Source organism: Nylanderia fulva, unplaced genomic scaffold (assembly GCF_048542155.1).
Source record: "Nylanderia fulva isolate GAGA-0341 unplaced genomic scaffold, ASM4854215v1 Scaffold19, whole genome shotgun sequence".
Classification (NCBI taxonomy): domain Eukaryota; kingdom Metazoa; phylum Arthropoda; class Insecta; order Hymenoptera; family Formicidae; genus Nylanderia; species Nylanderia fulva.
The window spans coordinates 916,410-938,130 of record NW_028190161.1 but is presented as its reverse complement, the minus strand read 5'-3'; the positions used below and the strand labels follow the sequence as shown (position 1 = coordinate 938,130).

At 31.7% G+C, this 21,721-nt stretch overlaps 1 protein-coding gene across 1 annotated transcript; it reads right to left on the bottom strand.

Annotated features, from left to right (window-relative positions):
• Positions 1–170: 170 nt before the first annotated feature.
• slow (epidermal growth factor-like protein slowdown) lies at positions 171–20,308 on the bottom strand. The gene is made up of 9 exons (XM_029309117.2): positions 19,773–20,308; positions 4,033–4,098; positions 3,718–3,803; positions 3,446–3,541; positions 2,197–2,322; positions 2,038–2,124; positions 1,447–1,520; positions 1,269–1,376; positions 171–618 (listed from the first exon to the last, which is right to left on the bottom strand). Exons 1-9 carry the CDS (start codon positions 20,198–20,200, stop codon positions 454–456), a joined length of 1,236 nt encoding a protein of 411 aa, XP_029164950.1. The 5' UTR covers positions 20,201–20,308; the 3' UTR covers positions 171–453.
• Between the last annotated feature and the right edge of the window lie 1,413 nt (positions 20,309–21,721).

Sequence of the window (21,721 nt, the reverse complement as noted above, 5' to 3'; positions counted from 1 at the left end):
TTATTTTTAACTGTTTACAAAAAATGCACCCACTCTTTTAACATATGATAGACCATGTTCATCTTTTTTAAAACTTAAAAAGTAGCAAATTGTAAAAAATCCACATTGTTTATTATATAGAAAGATTAAGTACAATAATCATATTTAAATTATACTACTACTATTATACTAGTTTCTAAAATATAACAAATATTACATACAGTGGTATTTCATGGTAGAAAATTCAATGTAAATTTTATGACTAAAATTAACAGCAACTTCGATATAAAAACCAACATCATTCTATGATTTGAAAATAAATGTTCTGTTACAGAATATTCTGCATTTTTTTCTATTTCTTTCATTTTTAAATATTGTCTTCATACAGCATTCCAACTGAATAAAAACTTCGTAAAAATACTACTATCTATTATTAGTATTAAATAGTACTGATAATAGAATGATGTGGCAATACTAAAAATTCAACCCACTGTTTATTGGTATCACCGATCTGCAGCGTATTCTCAAACGATTTTCTAATTCTGCTACACGATTCATCAGATGATGTATCTTTCTCATTTCTGTCTCGTATTGTTTCAGTTTACTTCTCATATCATATATTTCTTGTTGCATCAGTTGCTGAAACAAATCATAATCATATCCATAAATAATATAAATATCTATTTTTTACTGATTATACACTTCAATCTCTACATAGCATAGCTCGAAATACGAATCAAAACTGTATTATTGAATCATATATTCCTTTTTTTACGACATTCATTTCTTTCACAAGATTATAAAGAAAATAAAAATAACAATTTTGACTTTTACTAGATCATATATAATTGTTAAATATTAAATATAAATCAGAAATTGTTAAAGAAATAATATTAAATTAAATTAATATTGTAAAATTATATTTTTTTTCTGATCAATCATGATTAAAATCTACTTTTATTTTTTTTTAATTATAAATGTGCACAATTATCTTATTAGATAATTTATGTAATAAATATTTAAATTTAAAAGAATAAATGCGCTTATTTTCAAAATTAAATAATTATTTAATATTATTTTTAATTATACATATATTATTGTTGTACATGCACAGCAATAATAAAATAAAATCTGAAAATCGAGGAGATAAAAAGTATAAATAAATATACCTGCACATTTATTTGTGTAACAAAATTTAATTATATGCGAATTTTTTATGAAATATTTGCCATGCGTTATATAGAGATAATCGAGTGTATATCATATTTTAATGTTTCTGTATAATATACCATGTTCTCGACACTTCTTTTCATATCGTTAACGCTCTCGATCGCTAATGTAACTTTGGTGTTCATCTCTGAAGTCTCCGTATCTCTCTTTCTGTTTTTGGCCACTTGCTGAAGAGTTGTAATATGTTTTCTCATAAATTATGTTCTATTGACAAATATTAAATATATAATAACTTACCTTTTCTAGTTTAGTCAATCTCTTTAAAATGATTTCGTAGTCTTGATCATCATCACTCAGCTCGTTTTCTGCATCTACAATTTAAGTGGAATTTTGTTTATTATTTTATTTACTAATTAATTTTTTTATTTTTTAGTTATTAAAGCGTGAATTTATTGCATATTTATTGATATTGCGAAAATTGAAATTTTTGAATATAATTTAATCGTAAAGAGAGCAGAAAGATAAAATAATTACTTTAAATTATAATACTTTGTTAAAATTAAATCTTTGCAAATGATAATTGGAGAATTAATAGAGGAAGTCAATAGACTGAAAAAAATGGTTAATTTTATTTAATCGTTCAACTTAAATACTATTTTATTAATTGAACGTATATAAATATTTAAATTAAATGTAACATATTAAAAATCTACCAAAACATATATTTGATTTAAATATTAATATATGTTTAATTAACAAGATAGTAATTTAGTTAAACGCGATTTAGTCGAATTAATAATTTTATTTTCAGTATAAAAATTTAACAAAAATATTGTTAGATTTAAAATTATATTATATATACTATTATGTATGTGCGTATATACATACCATCAGAAGTAATCGGATCTTTTGTTGTCGATATGTCGTAAAAATTATTTTCTAAGTCGCGAGCCTCAAAAGCGTTTTCATCAGTATCTGCAAAAAATAAACATATTCTAATAAAGTTAATATTCGAAAAATTTATTTTAAATTTTGAATTTTGCATACCATTTCTCCGACAGGATTGACCATCTTGCTGAAGTTGAAACCCGATTCTACAATGACATCGATAACTACCGGGTACATTTATACAAAGTTGTCCACACGGTTTTTCTATCGTGCATTCGTCCACGTCTGCAAAATAAAAAATATTAAATACATAACATTTAATTCACTTTTTGCAAGCTCTATAAAGTTTGCATTATATCTTTTGATACTAAAAGATGTCAAAAAAAAATATAAAAATACTTACCATAAAAAATAATAGATTTTAAAATAAAATTTTAATAAAAATGTAATTTTTTAGAAAAATATATAATTGATAATAAAATCATATTTTTATTATATGGCTTTATTTTCAGAAAATAGAAGTATTAGAAAATAATTTAAAATTTTTTTGCAAGAATTGAATCTCGTTAGATTATTGATTTACTAAATTATCAAATAATAGCGCATATATATATATATATATATATATATATATATATATACATATAATTAGACACAATTGCTCCTAACTAACGACATATAAGCATTGCCTCGTTAAAGCGCAATTTGATCGATTCCTTAGTTGCCTTCTCGTTGTCTGGTATCATCAGATGTAATTAATTATCGACATGAAGCGATATGTTCCTTGATAGAAATCACGCGAACATTGAACTAACTACAGTGCAATCCGTATTGCGATGTCCTGTATGTCTTGCATCGCTAGACTGCACTTAAATAGTTGCCGCCTTCTCTTGATAGATTTATGAGTGATTCTTCGTCGCGCATACGAACATTCTAATCATTATGCTTTATATATTATGCAAACGCTAATATTATAATCGCAATCTTAACTATAATAAAAATTTGATTTAAAAAATTCGATGCTTATTTGAAATGCGAATATTACTTCAATTTTTCTTCAGTTTGCTCGTTTATAATAAAAAGCGTTATCATATCTCGCTATCGATTAAAATAATTGCTATAAAATATATTTTAAATTAAATTATTTTAAATCTTCATTAGAAAAAAGAAAAAAATTCTATTTCCTTTAAATATTCTTTCTTTCACGAAATAATGTTATTTATTTTATGAGTACTTTAAATATGTATAATGTGTATAAATATATGCAAATATGTGCAATATCCCGTAAGAGAAAAAGAAAGAAAACGATATTATTTAATTTCTAGATCGTATAATTTTCCCATTAAAGCTGAAATAATAACAATAAATGCTATGCAACATAAATGTTCGTAAATGAAATTAAAATTACCTGTCTGACATTGATTACCAGTATAACCCTTAGGACACGTGCATTTACCAAGTGATGTACAAATTCCACCGTTCAGACATGACACTGGACACGTGGCTAAAGAACAATATTACATCTACATTATGTTAAATATTATGTTAAATGTTAAATATTAATATTACATATTTTATTTTAAAAAATTAATATATAATTAAATAATTAAAATTATTATATTTTTTATACTTGTGAGCAATACATTGAAAACTTGGAGAACTGTCATTAAATTTACTTACGTTTATTACAACCAAAACTCAAATGAGTAACTTGCGACCATCCCGGACAACAAAAAAAGCTGGAAGTGACCTCGGTGTACACTAATCTAGAATATTTCATAAATTTTTTTAGAAAATTTATAAAATGCACGAAATATTGTATATCATAATAAAAAATTCAAAGTAGAAATATTTTGTTACAAACATTCATAAATCTACATAAATATTTATATATTCTTGAGTAACTATAATCTTAATAAAATTAATTAGATAAATTCGATTAATTCATATCTGGTTTTTTTTTCTGTAAGTGCATTTATATGACGTGTGACGTACCTAATTTGTTTTCCCCGATGATGATGATGAGAAGTTATAGGAGCTTGTCTCGTACACACTCGCCTCCTGGAATACAAAATAATAATTTTTAATATAAAAAAAAAAGAAATAGATTTCGTAAAAATGTATTACATATATTATGCACATCATAAATGATAATCAGTGATCTCGATATCCGAAAGCAAACTGAATGTATAAAAGGTGTAATCGCGAAGATATTATCAGTAAGAATCACATTCATATGAATTTGCAAATAATCCTTTTCTCCAATCCCATATCGATTTCAGCTTTGCATTTCGTTATTACGGCTTACGCGCTGGGGGAATTAAATCTGCGGATCATTTCGATAGTCATCGTAAAGGTGTCCCGAGTTGGGTCCCTTCGTTCCAGCTGATCACTAAAGCGCAGTCATTTGAATCTTAAAGAAGGCCGGTTAAATCATAAAATACGAAGACCGACGTCGAATGCACACATAGTCGAAATAAAAGTATTTGCGTTGGCGACGGTATTACAGCTTGTCAAGCCTCGAGCCGGCTTCGGAATCAAGCTTACACGATATGAAACCGATTGTATTGCCGATTAAGGATCAAGAATTTTAAAGTAAATGGAATAATAATATCATTGTGTGATATCTGGAAGCAAGATTAAATCTTGAAAATATCATCAAGTTACTTATAGCAACAACGAAATCGTGGAACACGACGTTGTATATCAGACAAGAGCATATCTCAACATATGGCGATCATCCGTATAATTAGGCATCGAAACGAACGCTTGCTCGACAGAACCACTTCGTCATCGTCAGGCTGCAGAAAATTGCATTTCACCATGTCGCTGTCGTGTTTGCTGAAACGTAACACGACATTTACTGTCGCAACAATGAATACTGGTGATCTCCGTCTACTTCGGCTACTCAAGAGATGTGAGAAACGCGATCTATCGCTGGGTTTATCATAAAAGGATATGCATTTATGTATATATGCAGAATTAACGCAGTCATTAAATTTTTATTAATTCGAATGCATAACTCTTGATTTATTTTCTTGCATGTCCAGCGTTGAATGCAGCTTATTGATTGGAAGTCTTTGTTCGCTTCATATTTATATCTACAATATATGTTACTTCAGAAAAAAAATTATACAATTTATTATCTCCTATGATGTATGTATGACAAGCAATATATTTAATTCGCAAAATTGGAATTGAATAATACTATTGATATAATTTAATAAAATTAATATAATAATAATAATTTAAATATTACAATTTCAAACATATTAATGCAGTCTGTCATGATGTCATAATTTGCTTTTTTAAGTTATGGCCGAAGACAAAAATTAATTTAAGCGAAACCATGGAAAATATCAGATTTGATTTCCGATTATTAAACAAAAAAATCGCAGACTTTTCAAAGTGCTCCTCGGAAATGCAAGATTATACACCGTGTCAAAAAATTACAAGAATGTGCTAGTGAGAAGACGAGTCGTTGGTTTATCTGCAATTATCCGTGAGAGAGAAAAGGATTAGCGGGTAATTTCGCGTATCGCGAATGTTCTGTTCATTTGAATGGGTCTTTAATGCCATCTATTACTTTACTATCACAAATTTATTTCAAATTAATGTTTGACCCTAACTTAATAAGACTTCGTGTGTAGAAAGATTCTTTTTCCATGATTATTATATACATGTATGTATTTATATTTATATTATTTATTATAGCATATTATAAATATACCGCGAAAATAATAAGGCGTCGCGTAGAAATCAGGAAATGTCTCTCATCATTTATATTGTCAATATCTAACATGTTCACGCCAAGTTATTGATAACGTGGATACTTTAATGATTCACAATGATTTCCTCAAGCTTTCTCCGGCGCGTAAATCGCCCGTGTCGTGTTCTCAATTTGCGAAAAATCTCGTGAAATGCGTCACACAACGAGGGTTCAGATACGGTTCGGAGGATTTTCGCGTGGGAATACTGGTTCTAAAACTATTGCTCCAAGTTTGTTCCGCACGTGTCTCGGCAGATAAGACTGTTTCTCTTTCCTTTTTTTACGATATTAATCGGACAAACGTAAAAACAAAATTGTCGCAAGAAGCAGGAGCGTGTCTCGCATAATGATAAGAATTATTGGAGATTTATAGCTCGCGGATAATTGATGTCGAAAAATCTTGTCTTTCCATGAAACTCCTCATCTCATCAACCGCGGTATTTATGCGCCAACCAGTTATTAGACCAGTTTTATGCAGCGTGGGTTAAAGGTCAGTATACCGAAGTAATGCATCGGCCAAAATGCATATGCATTAATGTGTCTCTATATATTTAAAAATATCCCAATTAATGAGATACTGATATGCTATAAATATACTTAAGTTTGTTACGAGTAGAGTTACGTTTAAGAGTTTCGTAGCTTAAATAATTGCTAATCATTTTATATAATATAAAATATAATATAATATAATAAAATATAATATAATATCATATAATATAAAATAATATAAAATAAAATAATATAAAATAAAATAATATAATATAAAATTTTATAATAAAAAATTAAGTATCAATACTATTTCTCGAAGAAAATAATTTATTTGTGGAGATTTATATAAATTGCAAATACATATAAAAATCATATATCTGATTTAAGCAAAAATTATGCAAGAAGCATAATAAAATTAGCAACATTCTACATCAGATACATAACAACCAAAGAGGATTGCGTGACGCGGTTTACAAGGTTTTGGCCGAAGGGTGATAAATCTCGAATGAATTATCGCATCGAACGTTTGCATGTCTACGGCTCTCTTAAGCACTTCCGAAATCTTAGCGGCGATCTCAGGATGGTTTCCATTCCTAACAACACCACGTAACCCTTAACGCGACGTTGTGTTATCATGATCGTCTGTTACGTTCGTTGCATCTGTCTGTTGCTCATGTAGATTTTCGCTGATGATGACGACGACGATTTCCTTTACCGTCCCTGCGAACTTAACGAACATACCTTCTTCGCGACATGTAACTGTGTCTATGCGAGAGCAAGACACAGCAAAACATTTCTTCGTCAAGCTGTCGACCGCTATCGGCCTTGTAAATTTTATGAATCTCGTAATTCACGTCAACTTTATTAGGCCAATAAAGTCTACATGACATTTAAGTTCAATACTTGTGGGGATTATGATTATATATGTTCCAATTTTCTTTCTGCTAAATGCAAAACGCTATACGTATTATATTATATAACTTTCGTGTAATATTACAAGCCTGTGAATAATATTATACATACGATTATGTAAATTGTGTTTATTTAAAAGATTTTAAACAAATATATAGCTGTTAGAAAATTGGTTCTTCGATAAATAAAATAAATAAAATTTGACAGAAAAAATATTGTAGAAAACACTTCGATTCAATTTTAACTTTAATTTAATATTAAACAAAAATAAATAACATTGTATATTACAATTTAACTTCCTAAAATATGAATTCGAAATTTATATTTTATGTGTATATATACATAAAATTATTATAATTTATTAACCAGATAAATCATATAAATTTATTGAATAATAAGTTATTGATAATTAAATTAATGACAACAATTTAATAATAATTTATTAAATAATAAAAGTTGTATAAAATATAATTTTTACATTTATACATATAAAATTCATTATCCGTTTTTATTGCTTGCTGTGTTGGTCTAATTATACATTTATATATTAATAACTATATAAATCTTTAATATTTTAATAATTACATTCCTACAAGCAATTTTGCATTATTTAATAACGCCAGTTTTTAATTAATTTTTAAAAATAAGAAAAAAGTAGAAGAATCGGTATAATTTCTTGTCAGAAGGTATCCAGCAATAAATTCTAACTGCAGACGGAGCAAAGTGCAGGTTTAACGTAGAAATACACGACACATCTTGCACGGTCTGGTATATAGAGGCAATAAACACTGGTCTTTTACTACCCGATTTTTCATAAACGTTAACCTACTGTTTTCTTTCTTCTGATACACGAAACATCTCACGCAGATGCGCGCTTCCCAGCTTCCAATTTTGTACAGTCATAAAGAAATCAAGCGTTCAACGAGATCAAAGAGAATAACGATTTCCTTTCCAGAATTAGCCAGTATTAAAAAATGCATCAAAAATAAATTAAAATTACGGTTAAAATCCGCTATGTGATGGATGACATGTAAATGAAATAATTATTCAATTCTTTTAAATAATATTAGAAAAATTTTTAAATTATTTACTCAGTTGTAATCACACAGTTTTAATTACCTATACTTTGCTCCGTCTGTAGTTAGAATTTATTGCTGGATATCTTCTGACGAGAAATTATATCGATTCTTTTAAAGCTTTTTTTCTTATTCTTTAAAAATTAATTAAAAATTGCCGTTATTAAATAATGCAAAAATTTATAATATTTGCAGGAATGTTCAATTTACAGGAATTGTTAAAATATTAAAAACTTATATTATTAATATATGGATGTATAATTAGACCAACACAACAAGCGATAAAAACTATATTATAATAAATTTTATATACAATATATATATAAATGCAAAAATTTATTTCATATTTTATACTATACAACTTCATCTTATTTCATCTTATTATAAAAGAAAAAAATATGCTTCTGCATCAAATGTAATGTTAATATTTTTTTAATTAAATTAAATAAAACATTAAGAAGTATTATAAATATACTTTTGATAATGAATCAAAAACTTGCGTCTGTGAATACATTTTTATGAGCAGTTCTCAAGTTAAACTGAAAAATTCATTGTTTGATTGCATATAGAAAGTAAATTTGCCTTGATTTGGAACTAATAACAAAATTTTCACTAGTCACGCTAGGTGATAAATTAGCAATTATTGTATCAATTTGAGATTTCAAGGAGAATCCGGATATCGATTTAATCGAGCTAATGAAGGAGCAAACACACAGCTATCGATTGTCGGCGGTATAACGACCATTTATTTTACGAGCGATCAACATGCAAAACACGTGGAATCTCGACTGGAGGAACTTTGCGAGGAGGAACAAAGAAACTGGAGAGTTGAAGTGCCACTTGTATGTGCCGTACGGCAATTTATTTTTAAGGTTTTCCAATGACTACCTCAGTCATCGGTTGCTGTTTTACAAGTGCAACTGAACTGATCAAGTGCAGTCCTGGACACTTGTGACATCCCACTTTTTTTACGTAGCTCCAAAACATTACTCGAGTTAATTAATAAAAAACTTTTCGGGTAAATTTTGTACGAACAAAACTGTTTAAAAAAAATAAGTAATAATAATGCTAAGCTTATGTTATATATTATTATGGTATAACAATACAAATGTTTCTAAATTTTTCAATACTTTAGTGTAGTGTGTAAGAAATAATTAAATTTATTATACATAACTAACTTTCATGAAAAAGTTTCATTGAGTTTTATTTTTGACAATAATGCCTAAAAAGCATTTATATTAATTATTAATTACTTTAATTATATTAATTAACATATTAATTATATAGCACAAGCACTACATTTGAGAGCATTTTTATTTTTTGTAAAAATAAATAATTGTGTGTGATTTATGATAGCGTGGTAAAAAAAATTTAATGCACGAATGCAGTGTATACAACAACCCTTCACTCCCGAGAGATCGTGCGAGCTACTCGAAAATTACGACGTATCTTATTTCAGGATTCGAGGCTTGAACACCATAATGCACCTACATATTGCACGTTTCAATTACGAATCATGATAACACCTCTTGGCGGTAACTTTGCTTTCTTGCAGCTGCATCCGTATAGCTTATCACAAGAGTAACAGTTATTTTTAAGATGGTTGGATGAGTTCCATGCACTGTAGAAATATTTTTTTCGGCAATGTATGTGCAACTTTGTGTATTACATAAACAACTCCTCCCATAAATATTTTTTCATTATTTTTTGAAGTGCCTTTTTCAACAATACAAATCATGAACTTATATAACGTAAGAAACAATTTTTTAAAATACGTTTAAATGATTTTCATTTTGTTCTATATCTTTGAAATTTTTCTAATGCATAAACAAATAAATTAATTTTTTGTAATATTTTTTAAAAGATTAAGAAAAATAGCAATAAGTGAATCAAATTTAAAGCACGCCTCGAGAGGAATATTTAGAAAAAAATATAAAGGCTTTGAAATATTTTTAAAAATAATATTACAGTTTTTAAATATCTTTTTATATTTTAAGAAAAAAATATATACATATATAGGGTATACATATATTGCAAGAAGTTATTTTCTTGCTAAGAGAACGTTGCACTTTCATATCGTTAGAGACTGCATATATAGCAATACTCTGTCTTATTCGCGAAGTGTGAACGAACGATGTCTAAACAATTCTGTACCGCAAATCGCGCGATGTATACGTTAACGAGAATTTGTCGGTCGTCGATCTCATCAAGGCGATTCGTATAATGATTCATGTCTGCTAATTTCAGATCAACGCTGTGAAGAATTGCTTACATGAGTTTTTTTTTAGGATCTCCTTCCCCATCATTCACTGCATTATAATTAATTCGCCCCAACAGCTCGATACGGTTTAATTATTTATCCTCATTCGTTATAACTACTTTTATTTTGTATTAAAAAATTACTTTTATAATTACTATAATTTTATCAAGATCCATTAATTTTACGTGCGCGAAAATTTATAAATGTGACTTATTTTTTATAGAAAAATATATACACAATTAAAAATAATATATTAAGGATATAAAAATTTATAAAGTAAAGATTCCATTAAAATAAAAGTAACTTGACATATTTTATATGAAATTATTAATAAGATAATGAAAGGAATATTATTTCTTCAAATTAATTACTGCTTAAAATAATCTCGCATAAAATATTTACCACACAAATTAAAGGCAATTAGTGCAATGCAGCCTTTGACATAATTATAATACAATGAAAAAAAAAAATTCCAGACTTTTGTCTGAAAAATGTCTGCCGTTTGGACTCTCCGGAAACATTCTGGTGGCGTCTACCGGTCTCATTTAATCTCGGATCCCTCGGTATTTCCATAAACAAAGAAATTGCCGGTCTGAGATCCGCGGTCCAAGAACGCGCGCAGTCCATATTTGCGAAAACGGCGAATCGCCGCCGCTCGTTCATTTAGAGATTGCATCTCATGCGCGTCGAAAGCCCGTTCTCTTAAAGTGGAATACGCGAGACGATGCAACGGGAGCCGCGGGCAGGCAGCGCAAAACTTCCAAATTACAAAATTGCTTGATGATGGGTTACCCGGGTTATTTCTCAGGTGAAGTAATTATGCGCCTACGCGGTGCCAATAAGACGCGCAGCGTCTTTCATTACTGCATCGTGTGTTTCGTTTTCTTCATACGCGTTATTCGCCGATGATGCGGCGCACGACGTGTCTTGGCATTTAACTTTTTCAAGACGAACGTGGGATACGCAAAGTATCTCGCATTAATTTTTTCAAAGGTCATTAAACTTCAATCGCGTAGATGCCATCATTATTTGATTTTTCTCGCGCAGTCTTTGCGAGAAAAAAAAAGTTCTATCTGACGTATCGAATAATCGAAATTATCTAAACGCATGATTTTATAGGTAAAATTTATTGGAAGTAATAGCATCGAATTTTCTAACAAATTAGATACTTTCTTGTAAACTTTAATTTGACATACAAATTGATTTCGGAGAAATGTTCGAGTTTACCGTATGTATACGGTAATTTGTTTTATTTTTATTTGGAATCTTGCAGCATTTTGGCTATTGTATTCGATGAATCGAAAACCAGTTCTCATTCGACGGCCGTTCATTTCGAGAACCCTTCCCAGAACAAATACCGACAATTTATCGGTGGAAAAAAAGGGCAACCCCGACTTTCTTGCATCTCTATATGCGGAATCGTCTAAGTTGCTCGTTTTTTTTTGGCGAGCGCAATTTATGTTCCTAAACGCCATTTGTCTCCCACTATACGTTTGTCTATAAACTTCGGGTTTGTCTATTAATTCTGTTGTAACGCAATTTCACACGTGAGACTAGATTGGGCAAGCGACGTTGGGCAAAGCGTGAACTTTCTAGTAAAGTCAACCGAACAATATTGCACAATCACAGTGCGAGATTATGATTGATTGCGCTTAGAAACTACGATAGCTTTAATTTTATCTTAATTCTAATAAAGATAAAGCTTAAAGATTTCATGCAGCTATTTGTATCGAAATAAATCTATAAATAATTCTTTAAAATTATTTGCATATTTATCTTTTAAAATTACTTGTCATCTGTGTCCAATGCTTAATTTTTCAATTAACAGACTCCGCGTGACAAAATTTTTTTTTTCAGCAATTTTTTACTCACTTATTAAATATAACAAATATTGTATCAAATTTATTTTTATTACACAGAAAGGAAGATTAAAATCAATTTTTTAAAATTATTTCTAGTTTTTTAAATGTTATGAAGTTTTGTGTAGAAAGACTATTTTAAAATAAATTAAGTTTAAATGCAAGCAAGGAAACCTTGAATAAGGTATTTGCCAATGACTTAACAATTTTAGGAAGCAAAATCTTAACGCGCCGTGAAGGCCTGCAGCTCTTTTATTTTCAAGATTTTATATGGCGAGTATAAACAGCGACGGCAACTAGACGGATCAACAATGCAATGATTGATGATGATGAAAACAAAGTTTGAACCAAAATTAGTAAATGCCAGAAAATTGCATATGGCCAAAAATTATATTATTATATTAATATTACATCTATATTTTTAATATTAGAGTTTAGAGATTATATATTTTATATATATTATATATATAATTTTTTAATTAAAATTATTCTTTAAAGTTTTATTTGACATACAATAGAAAATATTTTAAGCGTAAAAATGTCACATTATTTAGACATGAATATTTTTCTGCGAGAAGCCAGTACGATTTTAATCACAAAAGACTTTTTTCATTGTTAGATTTTTATTTCTTGCGCTTTTAATAATAACAGGACCACTAACCGCAAGATAGTCTTGCATTAATCTGTGCAAATGCATGGCGCATGCATCAGTATGCAAGTGCGTCTCGCGTCTTATCCGCCCATTCTCTTCTCTCGCTTTTGACCTTTTCACCCCTTGCGTCCGCAGCCTACGGATAAAAGTTCACGCTAATGGATTTACATGAAGCCGCTATCATCGAACGTGGCAGGATCGAGCTGCGAGCATCCATCTCGATCGTTTAGTTCCTTCCCGCCGCGATCTAAAGCACTATAGTACAGCTATATTGTATACTTTCAAACTTCAGGTAAAACTTTATTGTTTATCAATTTATATTTTTTAATACCTTTATTTATGGATTATTACTTAGAAAATGGTATTTCCAATTTTAATTACAAAATAAAAGATATTTTCGTAAAAGAGAATAATATACCTTTATATAGAAGCTTTTCATGAATTATTGCAACAGTTGATATTTATTTTTCTGCGCCCATTAAAAAATCTGCAATCACGAGATTCGTTCTTCTGTCATCGGTATCATGCTTTGTGCACCTATATCTTTTCAGCCTCACCGTATAGCTTCTTCGTTACTTCGCGATCGTTATTATCCGCTTGCAACTGTCAGGGGGACCGATGGATCGTTTCGATATGATTCAATGTCGAGCGCCTACACGTCCATCGAAATTGTACGTCTTCCCTTGATCCAACGAACGATCGATACTCGCGGCCTTCGCGCGAAATTATAAGGTCATGGGTCGAAGCACGCACACTCTGCCATCGCAGATGGAAATTCTGTTCAAGAGTTCCGAAACTTTCAGGAGCAGCAATATCGATTTTCATTAACTTTTCGGTAATTAGGTTCTCGATGTCCTATATGCAGCCCTGAGGCTATAATGAATCATTAATTTAATCGTAAGCCCTTAATTCGAAATAAGTCAAGAGTTTTCATCGATGAAAGAAATAGCTCGAGAAACCTTGTCCTAGATTTAGTCTTTTGTATGTGATTTTCGTATTATTATGTTCAAATCGATTTTCCTTCAGTAGAAATATAGCGAGAGAAGTCGCAAATCTCTCATTTTTATTATTAAATATCTTTATAACAGTTTTACAAATTATATATATAGGTCTATTGAAGTTTAAGTTATATTAAAGTAAGTTTAATATAATTATTATAATTAAAACATATACTTCTCTCAATTTTTTTAAATATGTATGTTCCTTAATTCTTTAATGTAATTGAATATCTAAATTATTTTGTGTATCTTTTTTTCAAAGAAATATAGATCTCTAGAAAATAGTTACAACTTGACACGTGACGAATTCAGAAGATACGCAGTATCCTCAGGGTTGAACGGCCGGCGCTGATATGTTTAACCTGCGGGATACTGGTTGGTGAAAAGAGAGAAAAAGAGAATAAGACGCGAACGCATGAAAGAAACTCTATTTGCGGCCATGGAACTTTTTTCTTTTTTTTTCTCTCTTTTTTTTACGATGCCAAAAAAATTAGGAGAAATTCTGTCGACACCACGAAATAAACTTTGTACTGAAATATAAAAGAAGATGATAGAAAAATATTTTCCAGTAAAAAATGTCTACCTTATAAGAGCATATATGTATATATGTCAATCTGCGGCGTAAAACATATTTATAAATTAATGATATCAACATTAACGACACTATCGCATTTAATATTGTATACATTATCGCGCGCGGATGCACTTTGCATACACTTTCAACAGTTTACTTTCAATGCACTACGCGGATGTATGTATTCGGCATCTCCGGCCTTCCATGAAGCTCGAGGTACAACGGAGCACTGTACTTTTAATTTAAATAATGACTTTGCACGTGCGTCGAGTGAAAGCATGATTAATATAATGTTTCATAAGGGTTCTGCAGGTCTATGTATGCATATAAACTTCAAGACATTCATACGTTTAGTACTGAATAGTGTTAATTAAATTATTTAGAACTTTAACTTTTTTTATAGAAATTATTGTGTAATATTATATTAAAAAATATAAGCGCACATTAACCATATGTTGCAAAATTAGCATTTTCTATTGATCTGACATAAAAAATGAAGAGACACATAATTAATATCTTAATTATTTGAGTGTTTTCGCTCAAAGCAAATAAAATATTAAAATAGTTTAAAGGTACATTATTTAAGATATGCATCTTTAAATGTAAAAATTTCATCGTTAAAGAAATATATGCAAAGAAAATGAAGGCATTATGCAAATTTATAAATTCGCTCGTAACAACTCTGCCACAGTACCTAATACGATAATAATCGGCATTTTGTATGCGACTGAAATTGCAGTTATTATCACAATCGTGGATTGAAAATCATACTCATCCGATAAGAGACATACGCAGTCTGTCGAGTTTCAATATCTTTTCTTCGAAACATTGTTTGTTGTTTGAACAACGTTTCATTCGAGTTTCACTCGTGTTACGCTTTGTAAAAAGTCACAAATACATATGTATGTTTAATCGCGTGCTTTGTTCCCTTGCGTTACTCATGCGCGAAATAAATTGTTTCAGAACAAAAGGACAATCGATTGGTAGAGTTAAATAGTTGCACTTAAGTATAATTTGAATATTTCTTAATTATAATTATTCTTATTTCAGGCGATTGATGAATGAATACGAATAATGAAGCGAACCCGAAGTACTCGAGTTTGTAGCTTTATATGAATTTATCGCATTTGAAGATATTTACTTATTGTATAAATATAAATCTTGTAGGAAACATTCCATTAAAATAGTAAAAATGCAAGTTGTGAAGACTAAGATTTTATGTCTTGCAAACGCATGATAAAATTTGAAATGGATGTCTCCTCTCGACGTTAAAAGTGAAGTGTCACATACTTTGTGTCTCAACTCATTTTCTGCTCAGCGTGTTCTAACGAGCTCTTTAACTCGAGGCGACGAAAAAAGCGGAAAGATTCTTTCTATGTTACGTTGTCTGTGATAAATATATGTTCCTAGAGATTTTAGTTATTTGAATATTTTGTGAAATCAAAAGAAACATGAAAAGATATTTTGTCTTCAATACATATATGAATTTCACTGCATTTATTTTGCACGCGTGCGAATTTGTTTAACAAATTCTCTATAATTCGAGAGAACGTTATTGCATGCATTTCTTTTACAAGAAAAAATAAATAGAAAAAGATCTTATTAACTGGCACTTTATAAAATTTTATTTTAAAGACGCTTTAATTTGCATAATATTATGCAAAATAATATATAATAATATTTGATGTTTACTTTATAAATTTTTGACAAATTGACAGACGATATTTTAATAAATATATTTTGCTATACTACAATATATATTTGTTCATAGATAATGAAAAAATTAAATAAATTAGATAATAGTACAGCTTAAAGTAATAAAGCATTTTGCATTTACCCTAATTGAAAAAATTATTTAATATATATACAGATAATTTTTTTACTTTATAAACAATACGTAAATAAATATGTGTGAGTACCTATCAGTTATATTTATTCGAGTCGCAATAATCTATGGCTTCGCGTATGGTATCGGAAAATAGTTGTTAACGTTTCCGATCGGGATGATGGAACGCGCGCTTACAGTTACCGAGAACACATTGCATCGACGAATGACACCTGTCTCTTTATAATCTCATTGCTCATCGATCAGCCATCGATGCTGAGTTCTGTAGCGATAAGCGAGCAGTGAAACGTGCCCAAGAGTGACATTGCAGGATAGTTATCTGGAGTACTCGGAACAGCTTGAATATTCATTATTCGCGTTTCTCTCGCTCGATGCTCATCGATCACTCGAAAGGTGTCGCAAGCTGAAGCAACATAAATAATCGAGACAAAATCGTGGCCGGCGGTAAGGAATGCCGTGGTCCATATCTCCTTACTCGTTCAAACAATAGATATGTACAACAATAGCGGTTAATTACGAGGAGAACCCTGGTACAGCATTATCATCGTACATATCTCTTTTTTTTTAATGCATTAAATAGTTTCGAGCTCTCTCTCTATTTTCTAAAGCATCTTTCTCTTCAAATTGTCACATTAGACACTTCAAGGAAAGATTAATCTATTTTTTATTATTGATCCCTAATAGATTTTAAATTCATAATTTTTTTCTTCATTTTTAAAGAGAAGAGATAAATAATTCCGAATTAAAATTGCGAGGTGACGTATCGAATGTTAATACGTCATCCACAAATTTTTCTGACAATCTTAAATGGGTAGATCGCGTTTTAAGTGTTATGATCGTCGCGTCAATGGATCGAAATCGATGAGAGAGATTCGGCGCATCGTATCAGCCGCATCGTTGAGAAATCCTCCACGAGGTGCATGCGAGTTCGACTGTATGTGCATGATGATACAAAGAGAGAGAAAGAGAAAGAGAGAGAGAGGCACGCACACTGGTATCTCGGACAGGTTTACAAGATTTTTTAGCCCGAGGCACGCATCTGGGCAACCCGATCGCGCCACTCGCAAGGTAGAACATCGAATTATTGCGCTCAAATTAAATAGTAACCATAGAGATTCCACACTTATATATGTACGTGTCGAATATTAATTCCGCTCGACGCAAGCATATGTATATGTTTTACATAATGAAATGTTGGATCTGTTGAAAAGAAATTTTATTTAGAAGCCGATGAGAGAAGGTAGCCTGAGGGTGATATAATTATTTGTTGCCGTAAATAAATAATTATTACTTCCATTATATTAATATATACTATTAATATAATTGTACAGTGTTGAAGAAATTTAATTGTCATCGCGAATATGTATATATCGTTTGAAGCTGGCTCGCGCAATATTTATCCTGTTTAGTCTCGTTCGCCAAAGTGCAATTATGACAGTAAGCAGAGAGTTCGTGACAAAAGAGACGACGAGAGGGCGAAAGACAGATGACGAAATCACTGTGCAATAATATTCGAGTGGTATAGACACCGGTTTACTCTTTCGCCGGTGTGTTTATATTGCCACGAGCGCTTTTTACTGCGCCTGGACGTGAACGGCCGCAAGATGTTCTGACGGGCAATCATCGAATCACGCTGAAGAGCGGAATGATCTCGTGGCTGTCAGGAGGTGATAAAAGTTACGCGTTACGGTGATTTGCTCTTAATGGTCGCTTGTGAGGAGCCGAGTGTGAGACACAAATGTGAGGTGAGGATGAAAATATCCGACGCTGCTTCTTCCAAGAAAATCAGCAGCATTCATCCTTTGCTCAGAGCAAAGCTCTGTATCAGCGCGACTGTTATGAAAACGCACGAGTGTAGACAAATTAACGCCAAAGTTCTGTCCCCGGAAATATCATTTTCTATTTCTTTCCTTCTATAAGTGGTATAGAATCATAATTTTATTTGCGCAAAAATTATATGCAAATATTATTTGTATATATTATAATTAATCATTTTTGAAATCATAAAGAAATGAAATACTATATTTCACTTGCTGCCGCAATCAATCAAAAAACAGGAAATTTCATACACTCACGGAAACCAGTTTTATATGCATTATTAAATTTTTTTAAAGCTACACGAGCATTCAAGCGGCTTAGGCAGAGAATTTTGCAAAAGACAAGTTTTACGATCGGATGCGACCAATCAGGTTAATTGGCACTTTGGGATTACAAGTCTGCATAACAGAGAGAAAGAGAGAGAGAGTACCATTTATCCGGATAATTTTAATCCACGTGTGTTGCATGCGCGCAAAGGAATCCGCCGTCAGACAATCCCAATAATTGTACGCGACAGAGAAACGCGCTACGTGCGAGATAATGAATCGGTCGATTAATTAAACGGCTCGCGGCTCGCCTTTGAAAACGGCGGCGCGTCCGCGTTCACGGCCTTATTCCGTAGTCGACGATCGTACATCATCGCGTGGACGCGGAGTGTCGTTCATTGCTTGTAAATATAGTAATTCAGCGACACGTTAGCGACCCCGTATATTTACGCGTCGCGGTTCATTCACTTCCACTTACGACGTGCCCTGCTCGCTTTAATTACTCCGGAATATCGAATTGTCTTTCTTTAGACAAATCTTATCTCCATTCACGTTTTTCTTCATTTTTCGCCAGAAGAAATTTTTAATAAAAGCAATTTATACTTTTTTCATTCTGGCAAAAAATTCATTTTTTTTTTAAACTCAAGTTTGTGCTTGACATTTTCATGCATGCACTTTATGAATTATTATATCCTTGAATGTAGAGATTTGTGGAATTGATCTCAAGATTCGTGAGATGCATTTATAATCATTTGATATAAAAAATGCAGTTTTTTATTTACAGCATTCATTAATAATACATGAAGATATATTTGATCGCATGTTTATTTTTTTGAGACAATTTTGGAAAGTGAATGCAAATCGTCAACGGCATGTAATTCTTTCGCATGCAGAGATGCATTGTTTTCTGTTTACTCAATCTGCATCGCGATCTAATCTCGGTGTGCAAACATCTCTTGTATGTTTCATGCATCAAGATAGCTTTCTGTATTGTGATAGCATTCTGTATAAACTATATTATAATTCATCGCAAATTGAATAGCACCAATAAAACTGATTTAAAAGAACCTCTATATCATTCTGTTCAATCAGACTAACATTCCTCATAAAATACGCGATAAAAGAAAGTGAAATCGCGATGTGACGAAATAAACAAACGATTCCACAATTGTGTCATCATTTATATTGGTCCCGTAGAAATTGATCTATCGCTCACCCCGCATGATGTCTGGTGTACGTGGGAGGTGTTGTCGGAACTAGCTGATAGCTCTGCGTGACAGCTTCTCTCGATTGATGCCGATGATTACCCTGATAACCCGCGTACGCGGTCGCCCTGGTATCACCTTGCTCCGTTATCACAACACCGAGCTTGTGCTCCACATGATGATGCCTCGACGCCAAGGGGTTTATCTGCTGCGGTGATCTCGTCGCGGACAGCTGCGGCCGCGACGGGATCCACGGGGCCCTCGTAGTGGTCGTTTCACGAACGTCGTCCTGACGATCGTGTCTGACATGAAGGAGTCTGTCGCGATACCAGACCGGCCAGACGACTCTGTGGCTGCTGTGCGAGGGCGAGCGATGATGATCCTCCGGCGACGCTGTCGCAATAATAAGTAAGCACGCCAGCAGTATCTCGAGGGCCATCTCTTCGGTAGATAGACGAGTACTCGTAACGATCGCGCGACGTCCTGGCAACCTGTCACATCCTCGACATCCGCCTCGAACATCCGGCGCGAGAAGATCCTCCACGAGCAGCTGAGAGCACTACTGAGAGACACGCGAAAGCGAGGCCCACGTGCTTCAGCTGGCTGGTACCAACCCCACCATGAGAGTCTTTCTCTCTCTCCTTCTTTTCCCGGTTTCTTCGTCCTGTGTTTCGTCGGGCTTTCCTCTTCTCTCTCTCTATTGCCCGCCATTTGCTCGCCGGTATTCGTTTGTGGCCCGGTCTGCCCGGTCTCTTTTATCCCTTTCTCCTTTGAGCATTCTCATGTCGTAGCACCAGCCGTCTGGTCCCCTGATATCCCACCAAGTCCTTCGGTAACCACCTACATATTCTTCCGCGGTCTAACCGGTACGAGGGAAGACAGCTCTCTCTCTTTTTCTCTCGCTATCTTTACGAGCGATAACGCTATTCCGGACAAAGCAAAGGTATCGCGGCTCAAAAACGGATGCGGGTCGTATATGTCTGTATATGACAAACATGAATTTTATTGTTACCGGAACGAAACCTCAAATAATTAACGGGGATAAAATAAACATAGAGAACTCTGAATTGCAAAGAACATCCCTTGAGAAAATTGGAGAAATATTGATAAATGACATTATGAATTATAAATCATGAATTATTATGAAATAAACAGCACTGATATCATCAGTTTTGATAATATTAATGTTATAATAGAAAATGCTATGAACAATTATATTTTACACAAATAAGTGTCATTTTATAAGAGAAAAAGATGAAAAAATATAAAAACTCAAAAGAGTTAAAGTGCAGAACTATAAACTAAATAAAATGTTTCTCAAGATAAAATATAAGATACATGATAATAATATGAGTGTGATAATGTTTCAAGTGGCTATCACAATTATATTAATGTTGCAGGTACAGTTAGAGCACTGACGTATCAGTAATTTGCTGATAACCAAGTACAATGCGGTAATAACTGTTGTCATAACCAGAAACCGCAACACTAATATAATGATCAGTTCTATGTATAATCTGTTACTACTAATTTGTATTCCTCATTATTGTAAGAGAAAATAAACCGCAAATTATAAAATGAGATAAAATAAGCATCTGTAAAGCAACATTTAACTGGTATATGCATAAAAAGAGGAAACATAATAAAAATATAAAATAAAATCTATTGAAATTTGTATGAAGAAATAACAGAGAAAGAAAAGTAAATATCTTCATATATTTATCTGAGACTCTTAAATACGAAAAATGACATTTGAAGCTTACTAAATTCTTGAATTTCAGGAAATTCTGTTTAAAATTACTTTGTCTAAAATTCTATGTAAAATAAGATAATTGTTTCTTTATTCTCTCGAGCAGTTACCATATATGTTAACATTGAAGAATAGATTTTCGAAGATTACGTTTAAACACTCGATTCTTCCAAGTCTAGCCAACAACGTCGAGGGAATTGCTCGAGACAG

What these genes read in the sequence shown, in the direction of transcription:
- slow (XM_029309117.2), bottom strand. Translation starts at nt 20,200, where the DNA reads ATGGCCCTCGAGATACTGCTGGCGTGCTTACTTATTATTGCGACAGCG. An exon ending in TACACCAGACATCATGCGGG is followed by an intron (nt 4,099 to 19,772) that starts GTGAGCGATAGA and finishes TTTGTATTCCAG; the next exon opens with GAGGCGAGTGTGTACGAGAC. An exon ending in GATTGACTAAACTAGAAAAG is followed by an intron (nt 1,377 to 1,446) that starts GTAAGTTATTAT and finishes ACAACTCTTCAG; the next exon opens with CAAGTGGCCAAAAACAGAAA.